Genomic DNA, 15799 nt, shown 5'->3' with positions numbered 1-15799 from the left:
CGCACTGGACGTAGAAGTGACGGCGCGCGCTACGAACGTCTCCGCGTCTCCGCTCCCAACGGGAGCTCCTCCAATGGGGTGGGAGCTGGGCGGAGCCTTGGGGAGATGCTGCATGCTAACGCTAGTTTTCCAAGATCGCCAACCCCAGCTTTAAACTTTATGTAAATATCTGTTCAGCAAAATCAGTGTTTATTGTCAAGATGATCAACACCTTCATATTGTGATTATAAAAAGGTTTATTCTTCTGTACTGTTCCCATCATGCACTGCTTTCTTATCAGCAGCTGCAGGCCGAGGGCCTGTGAGGTAAAGAAGTTGTCACAGTTATTCTGCTCTTCCACTGCTGAACATGACAACAAGATTCTATCAGTTATTGCACAAATTTACCTAAATATTAACAACGTATATCAGATGGAGGCTGAGCTGCTCAGACAGGAGACACAGTCTCAGCTCTACTTCATTTATTGTCTTTATTGAAAACGATAAAACAATAAAGGAATAAAGTGGCAACAATAAACCAGGAGCAGAGTCCCCGTTGGTGGAGTTGGACTCTGGAAGTTTTCAAAAAGTTAATGTTTAGCCTTAAAGTCCAGCCTCAGTCAGAGAACTGGAGGACACGTCTCAGATTTCCTGTCAGCATAAAGGAGGAGGAGCAGCTGTGTTCAGGTGATCCAGGTACAATTATGTCTCTGAGGACAAGAGTCCAACCAGGAAACCAAGAAGTCCAGAGGACGACTTCCAGTCAGCGGTGTCAGAGGAGGAGAACCAGGTGAGAGTTTGTCCAGTTTTTGTCTTCTAATGTCAAAGAGTGACTGAGTTTTTTCTCCGTGGACGTCAAAAGAAATGATCTGTGCCTCTTGAACAGGTTTGTCCTGATTCTCTCTCAGCCTGACTGAAGATGAGTGATGTGGGTGAAGAGGAGGACAGAGCAGAGTCTGTGGACAGGGACGAGACGCCAGCTGCTCCTGCAGAGTCCAGGTACAGAATCCACAAAGACACCAAACACAAGAAGAGATGCAGCTCTCAGTGTTTCTGTTGGCTCAAAGTGAGCTTCTCTCAGTGTGAACGTCTCCACGCTGCATGATCACCGAGCTCATGGAGCAGGCGTTCATGGTGAGGCTGGTCTGGAACCTTTGAACAGACACAACCATTAAAATGTGCTTCTGGAGGTGAGACTGAGTTCAAAGTTCAGCTGCGTGTTGATAAAGTAAAACGTTTATAACTGCACACTTCTTTATCTGCAGGCCGTAAAACATGGAACAAAAGTTAATCTGTGACTGCAGCAATGAAGATTGAGGAATATTTGGTCCTAAGTGATTCAAAGCTTTAATTTTATGCATGTTTTGTTATTTGCTGAATTTGATGCAACAGGGTTTAAATTCATGTCAGTTTTAACATTTTCTCAGGGACAGAAACAGTGGCGGTGCCTGAGGGTTTTTTGTTGGAAGTTCCGTCTCTCAGTGGAGATGCTGGGGAGTTTAGGGATCTGTGGTTTATTTTCCACTGTAACACTGACAATACGTGTGCACTGCACCGTGCACGTAGCAACCACGCACATACAGGGAAAGTTTTGCAATTTAACAAGACGCCAGAAATTCGACCAAAGTGATAAAGATGAACGTTTTACGAGTCGGAAACTTAAACACACGACTGACTGGAACCCTTCAGACATTTTGGTCATTGACAGGGACGAACAGATCAGTTCCAAGCAAAACACACAGCAGGTTTTCATTTCAGCCTCACACACCGAGACCACAAACTCCTGCGGCCAAATACTGAAACCTTCACTGAAAGACAAAGATTTGGTTCAGTCGTTCTAATGACAGATTAATAAACATCACAGAGAGAAAACCAGAGGGAGTCACCATCACGATTTTTTGATTTAACCTTTCTTCAGCCAGGAAGGTCCCATTGAGATTAAAACCTCTTTTTCCAGGGAGTCCTGGACAAGAAAATAATTTATTCACAGATATACATGACAAAAATGTCAGAACTTTTCAGTTTTGCATGTCTGTGTTGGGTTTTACATTTGGTTATCAGTATTAAATTCCTAAAAGTATGGATTACCGCAGGCAGTTGGTTACTTTTAGTAGTTTTATTAAATTGTTATTTTGAGTACATTGTTATTTTATGGTAAATAATTACTGTGTGCGTGTGTGTGTGTGTGTGTGTGTGTGGTGTTTACAGGAGCAGATACACAGCAGAGTCTTCAGGATCCAGCAGGTTGTCTCTGAAGAGTGACCGGTACAAAGGTTTTCCACCAAACTTCAGTGTTGAACCTGGACCTTCAGACACAAAGTAAGAAACTCTTTGTTTCCTGTTGTTTCCTCCAAACCAGAGTGAGAGATGTTTTGCTGACGTTCAGATTCAGTTCTTTATTCTGTGAGAGTTGAAGCAGATTAATAAACATCACAGAGAGAAAACCAGAGGGAGTCACCATCACGATTTTTTAATTTAACCTTTCTTCAGCCAGGAAGGTCCCTGGCCTTCGTTTTGTTGCTTCGTTTTGTCTCGTTACTGTGAATTTGACATATTAACATTATGCTTATTCACTGTTTTTATTTTTACCAACCAGTGTAACATCTTGAAGCCTCTGAGGCAACTGTTGTTGTGATACTGGGCTGTACAAACATAAATTGATTGACTGATTGATTGACTTAAATCCTGGTTGATCAGACCAGTCTTCTGCACATGAGGGGTGAAACAGACTGACACAAACTGACAAATAACCTGACAAAAGAAACAGGCCTCAACAGTTAACGATTTTGTTGAAATTATTATTATTAACTAACAATATACCTGAATAAACCGAAGCCCCACTAAATCAATTAATACGAGGGGGTACCCAAAACAAACCGGAATTTGGTCAGAAAACAATAATAATAATGAGTTCCGACTTCTGGCTGTCAGATGTGCTGCAGGTAAACCTCATGCACATCTATGAAAAATCTGAGCTCCGAGAGTTACACTGACGCCTGTCAGGCGCTATTTATAGCAACAGAGTGCAGAGGCGGTCTGAGATTTTTTCCAAAATGACATTGACTGGGAAGCCAGAGCAGCGCGCAAACATTAAATTCTGCTTTTTGCTGGAAAAAACAGCAGCAGAAACACTCAGCTTGTTGCAGCAAGCCTACAAGGATGATGCTCTGGGGAAGAATCAGGTCCATGAGTGGTTCAGGGGTTTGAGAAGGGCCAGATGTCGGCGTGTCAGGTCCGCTCAGCCGTGTCTGTGTGTTGTTCACAGGAGCAGATGCTCAGCAGAGTCTTCAGGATCCAGCAGGTTGTCTCTGAAGAGTGACCGGTCCAAAGGTGATCCACCAGACTTCAGTGTTGAACCTGGACCTTCAGACACAAAGTAAGAAACTCTTTGTTTCCTGTTGTTTCCTCCAAACCAGAGTGAGAGATGTTTTGCTGACGTTCAGATTCAGTTCTTTATTCTGAATCAGTGTGAGAGTTGAAGCTGGATCTTTGTGTCTCTGCTGTGTGTCGTGTTGCTCAGAGTAAATGTTTCTTGGTGTCCACAGAGAGAAGAAGAGCAGTGATGTCTGTGAGGAGCAGCAGGACCAGGGTTCTTCATCAGGACTGCAGCAGCTTCTAGAAGAACATAAGAAGAGTCTGAGGAGGAGATGTGAACGTGTGACTGAAGGAAGTGATGAAGCAGGAGGAGGAAGCCTCCTCAACAGGATCTACACTGAGCTCCACATCACAGAGGGACTCAGTGAGGAGCTTCAGAGGGAACCTGAGCTGAAGCAGCTGGAGACAGCTTCCAGGAAGGAGAGCCTCCATCACACTGCCATCAGGGTTCAGGACATCTTCAAAGCCTCGGCCCAGCAGCTCAGACACATCCGAGTGGTTGTGACCAGCGGCGTGGCCGGCAGCGGAAAAACCTTCTCGGTGCACAAGTTCACTCTGGACTGGGCCGAGGGCCTGGAGAACCAGGATGTCAGTGTGCTGGTTGTTCTCTCCTTCAGGGAGCTGAACCTGATCAGAGAGCGGCCGTACAGTCTTCTCACGCTGCTCCATGTTTTCCATCCGGCGCTCCAGAAGCTGACGGCAGAGGAGCTGGCTGTCTGCAAGCTGCTGTTCATCTTTGACGGTCTGGATGAAAGCAGACTTTCTCTGGACTTCAGCAGCAAACGGCGGCTGGTTGACGTCTCCCAGCAGTCTTCAGTCAGCCTGCTGCTCACTAACCTCATCCGGGGGAATCTGCTGCCCTCGGCTCGGGTCTGGATCACTTCCAGACCTGCAGCGGCCAATCAGATCCCTCCATCATGTGTGGACAGACTGACAGAAGTGCGAGGCTTCACTGACGCCCAGAAGGAGGAGTACTTCAGGAGGAGGCTGAGTGACGAGGAGCTGAGCAGCAGAATCATCTCCCACATCCAGACCTCCAGGAGCCTCCACATCATGTGTGGAATCCCAGTCTTCTGCTGGATCACTGCTACAGTTCTGGAGCACATGTTGAGCAGCGAGCAGAGAGGAGAGCTGCCCCAGACCCTGACTGACATGTACTCCCACTTTGTGCTGGTTCAGACACACAGGAAGAAGCTCAAGTACCATGAAGGACCTGAGACGGGTCCACAGGAGCTGACGGAGGCTGACAGGGAGCTTCTTCTGAAGATGGGCAGGATGGCCTTTGAACATCTGGAGAAAGGAAACATCCTGTTCTACCAAGAAGACCTGGAGCAGTGTGGTCTGGATGTGACTGAGGCCTCGCTGTTCTCTGGAGTTTGTACTCAGATCTTCAAAAGAGAGTCTGTGATCTTCCAGAAAGCCGTCTACAGCTTTGTCCATCTGAGTGTTCAGGAGTTTCTGGCTGCAGTCTTCATGATCCACTGTTTCACCAACAGGAAGACAGACGAACTGAAGACCTTCCTGAGAGAGGACTGGGAACCAAAGACTCTTTCTGGAAAAGTGTTCAAGGTCTTTGGATTTGATGGTTCTTTCCCATCTCTGGATGAGTTCCTGAAGAAAGTCCTGCAGAAATCCCTCAGAAGACAGAACGGCAACCTGGACCTGTTTGTCCGCTTCCTTCATGGCCTCTCTCTGAAATCCAACCAGAGACTCTTAAAAGGTCTGCTGGGTCGGACAGAGATCAGTCCAGAAACCATCCAGAGAGTCATCCAGAACCTGAAGGAGATCAACAGTGATGAAATGTCTCCTGACAGAAGCATCAACATCTTCCACTGTCTGATGGAGATGAAGGACCTCTCAGTCCATCAGGACATCCAGAAGTTCCTGAAGTCAGAGAACAGATCAGAGAAACTCTCTGAGATCCACTGCTCAGCTCTGGCCTACATGCTGCAGATGTCAGACCAGGTCCTGGAGGAGTTGGACCTGAAGAAGTACAACACATCAGAGGAGGGACGACGGAGACTGATCCCAGCTGTGAGGAACTGCAGGAAGGCTGAGTGAGTCCACATGTCATCATGATCAGTGTCTCAGTGATGTTTGTAGAAAGTAGTTCCTGTAGTTCCTCTGAGGAGATGTTCCTAAATCAGGGCTCCATATTCAGGCCTGTCTGATCGTCCTGGAGAACAAAATATGTCGATCAGCTTGTTCAACCAGAGAAGTTGATCGTGCTGCAGAAGCTCCTGATGCTGTTTGGTTTAATAAGACCAGAAGACAAGCTGAACGTGCTGCCATGTCTTCTTAGTGTATTTCTGTGGTAGAGTTACAGCGCCACCTAAAGGCCTGGTGTATGTACTGCAGTGTTTTAGTTTGCATGATGTCCTGTGGATGAAGATATATGTAACTCCAAAATTGTTCATCCTGCAGGCAAATTTTGGCTGAAAGTTACTTTTAATTCAACCAGCAAGTGTCTTTTTTTCCTGACTAGAAATGACTCAGGCTTCTTCCAGAAGTTAATAAGATGATGTACAAGATGCTCTGTGGTGGAAAAAATATTTCTCAGCTTTAACTTGGATTTGAACAAAAAGTGGCATGTCCAAAATGATCCATCCCCTTCTCAATAATCAATATAAAATCCTCTCTTAGCTATTACAGCAATCAAACTCTCCCTGGAATTGCTGAGCAGCTTGTTGCATGTCTCCACTGGGTTTTTTCCTCCATTCATTTTCAGCAGTGAGCTCCAACTCTTTCTGTTTGGAGGGTCTTTCCATCACTCTGATCTTTAGCTTCTTCACAGAATCTCAGTTAGATTCCAGTCAGGACTCTGGTGGGCCGCTGCAAAACCTTCATGTTTTGGTCCTCTCACCATTTATTCACCACTTTTTACTGAGATTTTTGGGTTGTTTTTGTGTTGAAATGTCCACTGGAGCCCATGGCCAGGTTCCTCTGCAGACTGTCTGATGTTGTTGTTCAGAATCTTGATGTGTTGCTCTTTTTTCATGGAGCAGTTCACTGTGATCAGGTTCCCTGGTCCACTGGCTGAACCCCCCAGAGCATTCAGTTCCCTCCACCATGTTTATCAGTGAGGAAGGTGTTCTTTGGGTTGAAAGTTTCTCCTTTTTTCCACCAAATGAAAGATAACTCATTGTGGCCAAACGATTTTGTTCACACAGGAGCTTCTGGCAGAAGAAAGTTTGCGACCCCGGCACCCTGGTTGGGCGTTAACTTTCTTGGGCTGGGTGGCCTGCAAAGTCTTCTGTGATTGGTCAGATTTCCCTGGTTTACCTTGGCATTCCCAGGTAAACCAGAGGTCAGCAGAGGTCAGTCAAATGGAGCTGACTGAAGAGACCGTGCTTTATTAAATGAAGCACAAAGCTGCACAGTTTTCGAACAATCACTCATAAAGTCACCTGAATTCTTCTTCATGATGATTTAACTGTCCATGTGTCGATTTGTAAATACTCATGACATTCATTCCATTCATGAATTCATGTTTGTCAGAATTTTTTATGAATTAATTTCTTGTACCTCTTTTTGTTTCACCAAATGTTATTAATGTTCAATGGAGAAGAGCCTCTTTTGGTTATTTATACATTGAAAATTAATTCTGGATTTGGATCGTGTTTGCAGACTGATTTTGTTTCATGGTCTTGATAACGATGTCTTTCAAAGATATTGGCTCTATTATATATTGCCATAGATACCACAAACACTTTATGTCCCCTGAAAAACATTTTAAAATACAGTTAATAAATCTCGTCCTCACATCTGTCAAAGAAATAAATGAACCAGAATTAACTACTGAACAACTACTTGAACAGAGAGGGGAAGCCTGGTGGAGGAGAAGCCATTTATGTGGACACAAAACTAAAACTAATGCATAAAGTGGTGCGAAAAATCACAACAGCAAGGAAGTGTGTGAATGCATTACAGTTGAAATCTACATGGAAAAGAAAAGAAAGTGACAGTGAGCTGCATTTATGGATCACCAGGTTCTAATATACAGGACTGTCTCAGAAAATTAGAATATTGTGATAAAGTTCTTTATTTTCTGAAATGCAATTAAAAAAACAAAAATGTCATACATTCTGGATTCATTACAAATCAACTGAAATATTTCAAGCCTTTTATTATTTCAATATTGCTGATTATGGCTTACAGTTTTAGAAAACTCAAAAATCCTATCTCAAAATATTAGAATATCATGAAAAAGTATACTAGTAGGCTATTTAACTAATCACTTGAATCGTCTAAATAACTCAAAACACCTGCAAGTGTTTCCTGAGCCTTGAAAAACACTCAGCTTGGTTCAGTAAACTAAATCACAAGTATGGGGAAGACTGCTGATCTGACTGCTGTCCAGAGGACCATTATTGACACCCTCCATCAGGAGGGTAAGACACAAAAAGACATTTCTCAAAGAGCAGGCTGTTCACAGAGTGCAGGTTCAAAGCACATTCACAAAAAGTCTGTTGGAAGGGAGAAATGTGGCAGGAAACGCTGCACAACCAAGAGAGATGACCGCAGGCTGAACAGCATTGTGAAGAAGAGCCGCTTCCAGAATTTGGGGGAGCTTCAAAGACAGTGGACTGAAGCTGGAGTCCAGGTATCAAAAGCCACTGTTCACAGACGTGTCCGGGAAATGGGCTACAATAGCCGTATTCCCATGGTCAAGCCACTTCTGAACTCAAGACAACGGAAAAAGCGTCTGACTTGGGCTGTGGAAAAGAAGCACTGGACAGTTGAAGAGTGGTCCAAAGTCCTCTTTTCAGACCAAAGCAAGTTTTGTATTTCATTTGGAAGTCAAGGCGCCAGAGTCTGGAGAAAGGCTGGAGAGGAGCAAAATCCAAGTTGCTTGAAATCCAGTGTGAAGTTCCCACAGTCAGCGATGGTTTGGGGCCATGTCAGCTGCTGGTGTTGGTCCACTGTGTCTCATCAAGTCCAGAGTCAATGCAGCTGTGTACCGAGAGATTTTAGAGCACGACATGCTTCCTTCTGCTGAAAAGCTCTATGGAGATTAGGGCTGTCACGATATCAAATTTTCTGTTGACGATTATCTTGGGTAAAAAATATCACGATAACGATATTATCACGATATCAGCAACAATTTAACTAATAATGGAACAAACATTTAGATTCATCTTTAATTTTATTTTTGTTTTCTCTCTTTTCCCAGATGAATTACATTCAGAATACCTGTCAAATGAGGTGTTGAAACAATATGAAAACAGTGACTGTACAACTGCATACAGAAAGTGTAGTTACACTCAACTAATTCAAATCTGATGAACTGATTAACAGAGGATCCACAGCAGAGGCGTAGTTTACGTAGGGTTGGTGGGTTATGAAAACCCACGGGCCCTGTTGGGGTGAAATCCTGTACCATCACCACACTGCCGAGAACTTTTGTTTGTTTGTTTGTTTAAATGGAGGCGGAATGAGCAGCAGCTGCTTCTCTCCAGCCAGAGACGCCGCTACTGGCTAGGGCCCCGAGCTGAAGGGGGCCCCGAGGGACGGCTGACAGCAGTCAATTTCAATGACAGATTTAAGGCGCTACACTAGACGCTGCAACGACAACGTGTCGAAAATCACCCGCATGGGGCCCTTTTCCGAGTACTCACCGGTTAGTTGCGAGAAGGGGGCCGGCGGAGAAGGCGGCGGATATCAGCGACACAACTTGAACCCCCCCCCCCCCCCCCCCCCCGGACACATTACAATGACACGTCTGGAACCTACCTAATGGGGCCCCACTGCTACCCGGCTTGCATCAACGTGCAGTCAGTGCTGCTGAACACACGTTTTTCGGGTCAGGATCGAGCGTCTTGCTGTCGCTGTCGGCCACCGCCGACATGTTTAGTTCACTCGTGACGCTCGCTAACTGGGAGCCACGCTAGCTAGGAGCCGTGCTGCTACCGCTGCTGTGTTTACATGTGAGGGGAGGGGGAGAGGGGCTGCAGGAGGGAGACGAAGCAGGGCGGAAGAACAGGAGCGGATTTTGAAAATACACGTTTCAAGTGGCACTAGATCCTCTTTACGATATTATCATGTGCGCATTTTGAGCACGATATTGAAATTTCATTTTTTATTACCACGATTATCGTCAATACCGGTTTACCGCGACAGCCCTAATGGAGATGATGATTTCATTTTCCAGCATGATCTGGCACCTGCCCACAGTGCCAAAACCACCAGTAACTGCTGTACTGACCATGGCATTACTGTCCTCGATCGGCCTGCCAATTCCCCTGACCTGAACCCCATTGAGAATTCGTGGGGTATTGTCAAGAAGAAGCTGAAAGACACCAGACCCAACAATGCAAATGAGCTAAAGGCCGCTATTGAAGCATCCTGGGCATCCATAACACCTCAGCAATGCCACAGGCTGACTGCCTCCATGCCACGCCGCATTGATGCAGTAATTCGTGCAAAAGGATTCCCAACCAAGTACTGAGTGCATTAATGGACATTTTCAAATGTTTGATTTTGTTTTGCTGTTATAATTTTGTTTTTTTACTTGGTCTGAGGAAATATTCTAATATTTTGAGATAGGATTTTTGAGTTTTCTGAAGCTGTAAGCCATAATCAGCAATATTAAAATAATAAAAGGCTTGAAATATCTCAGTTGATTTGTAATGAATCCAGAATGTATGACTTTTTTTTTTTAATTGCATTTCAGGAAATAAAGAACTTTATCACAATATTCAAATTTTCTGAGACAGTCCTGTATATAAATGACATCTTCAAGATCTCCACAACACTTCATTTTAATTTATTTGCTGATGATACAAATATATTTTGAACAGCGGAGAACCTGGAACAACTCACAAAGGAAATGTCAGAAATAGATCAATTGAAAAAATGATTTGATGCAGATAAAGTATCATTAACTATTTTCATTTTGTTTGGTTCCTGTAAAGGGAACAAGGACATTGGAGTTATAATAGAGCAGGGCTACTCAACTTACCATTGCTCCAGGGCCACATAGAAAAACATCTCTGTTTGCGTGGGCCGCAACCTAAGTTTGCTCATTTATATGACTGAATTATGTAAAAGACATTTAAATAATGTAAGTAATATTCAATAATGAAATTTTAAATGCATTACAATAGAAAGACAACTACATTAGTCTTTTGCAAAACTAAAATAAGACTTTGTTGAAAATACATTACACTAAGCCTTATAGATCTATTTGTGGCTGTTTTCTGCATTTCCAATAAAAAGCAAAAAGGTGAAATGGCATGACATTTAAAAAAAGTCAGATATCAAATTAAAAAATGAGGCTTTATTCACAAAATATGAATATACTTACTACACATATTAGCATTTTTTGTAACAAAACATAAGTATTTTTTTTTAAGTTTTTAAAATATTTTTCAAGCAATGCGTTTGAGAAATTCACTAAATTACAACAAAAAAGCAGGTCTTTTTCCACAAAAAGGTAAATAAATTAAGGGATTCTTTATAAAAATAATTGGCCTACTCCTGCAAAAAATAAATGAAGTAAAAATTAAATCTTGTGCATCACAAAAAAGATCACCGGTGGCAAAAAACCAATCATTGTAAAGCATACAAACATCTACAGGTGACCTACTTTTTGGAGAACAATGTAACCAAATGACAGAAGAAAAACACACAGGTGTGCATTACTCACAGAAACTGTGCCCAACAGGCAGCCCTACAGAAGAGGTCAAAGCTAAAACTATTACACTCACTTGGAATCAGGACGATGTATCACATTTCTTAGCAAAGTCCAATACACGTAGGATTTATAATAAGAAAAACAAAACTTTCGGAAGTGTCTCAGTGACAGAACAGTGGCAGTGTTGTCACAGGTTGAGTGGTGCAGTCCTACTGTAATAAATTCCTGACAGCTGTCGCGGCGACGCTGAAGATTCGCTCGTTTAGGAATGGACGGTTTTAGGCAAAGAAGGCACACTGGCTTGTTATTTACTTCCAGAAAAGCAAATTCTTCCCCCCACGACGGTTGAAATTTCCTGTGTTCATCGCATAACTTTAGTTTAACTTTACCGGTGGCAGCCATGAACTCCACTGTGATCGGTCTTCTTCGAGTCTTTTGTTTTTGGCAGTGAGCAAACAGCCTATTGGCGCATTACCGCCACCAGCTGGTACAGCCCCACAGTTGCAACACTTATCTGCCTGCTGTCAGGAGGTCAAACACACTGCCCTCTGGTGTCCGCATATCAGAAACGTTTTTTCCTCATTAAAAGTAGATTTTTTTTTTCACTGCTTACAATCAGCCGTGGGCCGCACCGTTACAGCATGCGGGCCGCATGCGGCCCGCGGGCCGCGGGTTGAGTAGCCCAGTAATAGAGGATGTAGAAGTGGAGAGGGTGAAGGAAATTAAATTTTTCTCTTATAATCAACCAAAGCATTGGCTCTAAACTTCACCTCTGCCAAGTTCAAGTCAGCAAGGAGCTGAAAATGTTCCTGTCAAGTCCTGTCAATGATCTGTCCTGAAGAAACGTGGCTCAGCACTGTGTGTCAGGCTCTGGATGCACTGATCATACTTGATGAAGATCAGAGCTCCGTGACGGTTTATATCTCTTCATGAGCTCTGATTATTAGAAGAATCCAGAAAATGACCACAGATGATCATTTTGATTGAAGACTTTTGATTTGAACATTTTTAAACCAGAGAAAGAAACACACACACACACACACACACACACACACACACACACACACACACACAGTATTAGATTCAGACCCACAACCTTCCTGCTCTGAGGCACTAACCTCTGCTCCACCTGCGGCCCGTCAGTCTTCACTGCTCCATGACTCCAGAACTCCATGTTCTCTCCTTCATGTCCACATGAAGCCAAAGTCAAACCAGAGAAGAAGATCTGAAGCTCTGATGTCAAACAGTCCAACAAAGTGTCCTCTCTCATAACGTCCTGTCCTCTCTGTGTCTCATTACAGACTTTCTGACTGTGGACTCTCTGATTCTCACTGTGAAGTGATCTCCTCAGCTCTGAAGTCTGACCCCTCCCATCTGAAACTTCTGGACCTGAGATACAACAAGCTGCAGGATTCATCAGTGAAGATTCTGTGTTCTGGACTGGAGAGTCCAAACTGTAACCTGGAGACTCTGAGGTCAGTTCACTGTCTGAAGTTAGAATCTGTTGAAGTCAAATGACTGAGAGGAGTTTAGGAGGATTCCAGATGTTGGAGGGACAGAGAGTGGACTGAGCTCTGCAGCATGTTAGTGATCAGCATGTTGATGAGAGCTCTTCTCCTCCTGGAGGCTTCAGCTGTTTGGACTTTACATTTCTAAACTCTTCCAGTCTGAACCTTCTTCAGCTCTCAATGACTTCAACATCAGACTTTGTCCTCTAATCTCACTTCTTTCTCTCTTTATTCAGGTTGAGGAGCTGCAGTTTGTCAAAGATCAGCTGTTCTTCTCTGGTCTCAGCTCTGAAGTCCAACCCCTCCCTCCTGAAACATCTGAAACTTCTGGACCTGAGTGAGAACCAGCTGCAGGATTCAGGAGTTGAGCAGCTGTGTGGTTTTCTGGAGAGTCCACTCTGCAGTCTGGAGACTCTGGGGTCAGACTCCATGTTTGAGTTTGTGTTGTGTGAAAGTTGTGTTGACACTGATCAAATCAGTCTCAATAATAATTTTGTTTCATCTATTTTAATGAGTAAGTTCACAAAACATTCTGGCACTTACAAGAAATCACATCTGTACACATGCTTTTTTTCAAGTTTTATATATCGAGCAAATTAAAGATGAATAAAATAAAACATAAACAAAAAATGTGCAAAACAAAGTGTCAAACATGGCCCTCGTAAGAAAATCTGTAAAATAACATACAATAATGAATAATTGCTTGAATTATTAATGAATAATAATTAAGAGTGTGGGGGAATGAAGCCTAAATATGAGCATAAAGTCAATGAATAGTTGACATTTCTTGTTACATTTGTTCAGCTCGCTCTGCCTGGAGAATCTCATTTTTTCTACTTTTTCAAAAACATCACCTCGTTGGTCCAAAGTGTATTGGATGGAGCATTTTGGGATTTCCAGTGGAGGAGGAGATGGCGTCTCGCTATCAGAGAAGTGAACATTAAAACCTCGAACTGCTCAGATGAGAAGTGAGAATGTTCTTCAGGAAACCCAAAGACAGCCATATGAGGAGAAATGTCAGTTGTTCTGAAAGTATCTGAGACATGATGTCAAAGTAAGACGTCCTAATCCTGAATCAATCAGGGCTGGTTCCTCTACCAACACTCCCGACCCGTCTTTAATGTGAGGTATTGATTGTGAGGCTGCTTGGCGACGTAACAGGTGAGCTGATAACCTTCCAGGATTTTCCCCAGATTCATAATATCTAGAAGGAGAGTGTAGTAAGAGACGTTCTGCCTGGTTGGTTGTAATCAGGTCCAGCTCTGTTTTTAAAGCCACACGTTGCTTCAACAAGTCTGGAGAAGGAGTGTCGGCCAGCCGTTGATCTACAGATTCTAGATCAGCTGAGAGCTTTTGAGTGTTTGAAAGATGAATATTTTCACATGTGAAGAATAAGAAATAATGTGACCCTGTAAATAAACCTTTAAAGACTCCAACAAGAGCACAGTTGAAACAGGCTCAGACTCAGATTGGTTCAAAGAGATTAAATCTTCAGCAGAGTTTATAATAAACTTATGAAATTGATCATCAGATAAAAGTGAAATGTTAAATCTCCACTGAGTGGGATGTCGAGATTCAGGTGACATTTGAATGTCCAGGGATGAAGGAGCCTGATCTGAAACCAGAATAGGATGAAATACAATATCAGTCACTTTGAGCATCAGTCTGGTGTCAATAAAACAATAATCTATACAGGAAAATGTTTGGTGGCCTTGTGAATAAAGGAATATTGCCTCTCAGTAGAGTTACAAAACCTCCAGGGGTCGATGTAGCCATGATTAGACATAGAACTGCAGAGAGCTTCAGCCATTTGGGACTGGATTAATCCAGGTTTGGAATTGAAGGTTCAGTGAAAAACCTCAGCAACCAGGAGCCTCAGTCTAACTTGATCGTTGTTTCTCATGTGAGTCTCCTGCAAAAACAGTCAGGAGACAATGTCAGGCTTAAAGTGAGTTCACATTTATTCTCAAGAGCTGAAACCTGAGCAGAAAGTTTCTCCTCTTTCTTCTGGAGCTCCACCACATCATGTGTCCAGGTTGATAGTGATCCCTCCGTCTCAGTCACAGTGGCCTTCAGCTCACTCAGTCTGACTCGCTAGCCGCTACGCTAACTGTCAGTTCTGTCTTCACTCTTTACTGTTCTGACTTGATTTGGGACAAAAATGGATTCATTGACATCTAGAGGTCACATATTCACACTGGAACAAGATTTAAAAAGTGTGTGTGTGTGTGTGTGTGTGTGTGTGTGTGTGTGTGTGTGTGTGTGTGTGTGTGTGTGTGTGTGTGTGTGTGTGTGTGTGTGTGGACTGAGCTCTGCAGCATGTTAGTGATCAGCATGTTGATGAGAGCTCTTCTCCTCCTGGAGGCTTCAGCTGTTTGGACTTTACATTTCTAAACTCTTCCAGTCTGAACCTTCTTCAGCTCTCAATGACTTCAACATCAGACTTTGTCCTCTAATCTCACTTCTTTCTCTCTTTATTCAGGTTGAGGAGCTGCAGTTTGTCAAAGATCAGCTGTTCTTCTCTGGTCTCAGCTCTGAAGTCCAACCCCTCCCTCCTGAAACATCTGAAACGTCTGGACCTGAGTGAGAACCAGCTGCAGGATTCAGGAGTTGAGCAGCTGTGTGGTTTTCTGGAGAGTCCACTCTGCAGTCTGGAGGCTCTGTGGTCAGACTCCATGTTTGAGTTTGTGTTGTGTGAAAGTTGTGTTGACACTGATCAAATCAGTCACAATAATTTTGTTTCATCTATTTTAATGAGTAAGTTCACAAAACATTCTGGCACTTACAAGAAATCACATCTGTACACATCCTTTTTTCAAGTTTTATCGAGCAAATTAAAGATGAATAAAATAAAACACAAACAAAAAATGTGCGAAACAAAGTGTCAAACATGGGCCTCGTAAGAAAATCTGTAATATAACATACAATAATGAATAATTGCTTGAATTGTTAATGAATAATAATTCAGAGTGTGGGGGAATGAAGCCTAAATATGAGCATAAAGTCAATGAATAGTTGACATTTCTTGTTACATTTGTTCAGCTCGCTCTGCCTGGAGAATCTCATTTTTTCTACTTTTTCAAAAACATCTCCTCGTTGGTCCAAAGTGTATTGGATGGAGCGTTTTGGGATTTCCAGTGGAGGAGGAGATGGCGTCTCGCTATCAAAGAAGTGAACATTAAAACCTGGAACTGCTCAGATGAGAAGTGAGAATGTTCTTCAGGAAACCCAAAGACAGCCATATGAGGAGAAATGTCAGTTGTTCTGAAAGTATCTGAGACATGATGTCAAAGTAAGACGTC

General features: G+C 43.2%; 1 protein-coding gene across 1 annotated transcript in view; it reads left to right on the top strand.

Annotated features, from left to right (window-relative positions):
- Positions 1 to 3857: 3857 nt before the first annotated feature.
- Positions 3858 to 15799, top strand: part of LOC115393921 (NACHT, LRR and PYD domains-containing protein 3-like) — a gene marked incomplete at its 5' end in the record, with an annotated part of 41928 nt that continues 29986 nt past the window's right edge. Inside the window, 4 exons of the mRNA XM_030099029.1 lie at positions 3858 to 5410; positions 12291 to 12464; positions 12734 to 12916; positions 14980 to 15162. Coding sequence (XP_029954889.1) covers positions 3858 to 5410; positions 12291 to 12464; positions 12734 to 12916; positions 14980 to 15162 — 2093 coding nt within the window. The remainder of the gene's footprint in view (positions 5411 to 12290; positions 12465 to 12733; positions 12917 to 14979; positions 15163 to 15799) is intronic.

This window comes from Salarias fasciatus, chromosome 9, assembly GCF_902148845.1.
Source record: "Salarias fasciatus chromosome 9, fSalaFa1.1, whole genome shotgun sequence".
NCBI lineage: Eukaryota > Metazoa > Chordata > Actinopteri > Blenniiformes > Blenniidae > Salarias > Salarias fasciatus.
Note: the sequence above shows the minus strand (reverse complement) of the source record. Positions and strands in the feature narration are given on the sequence as shown.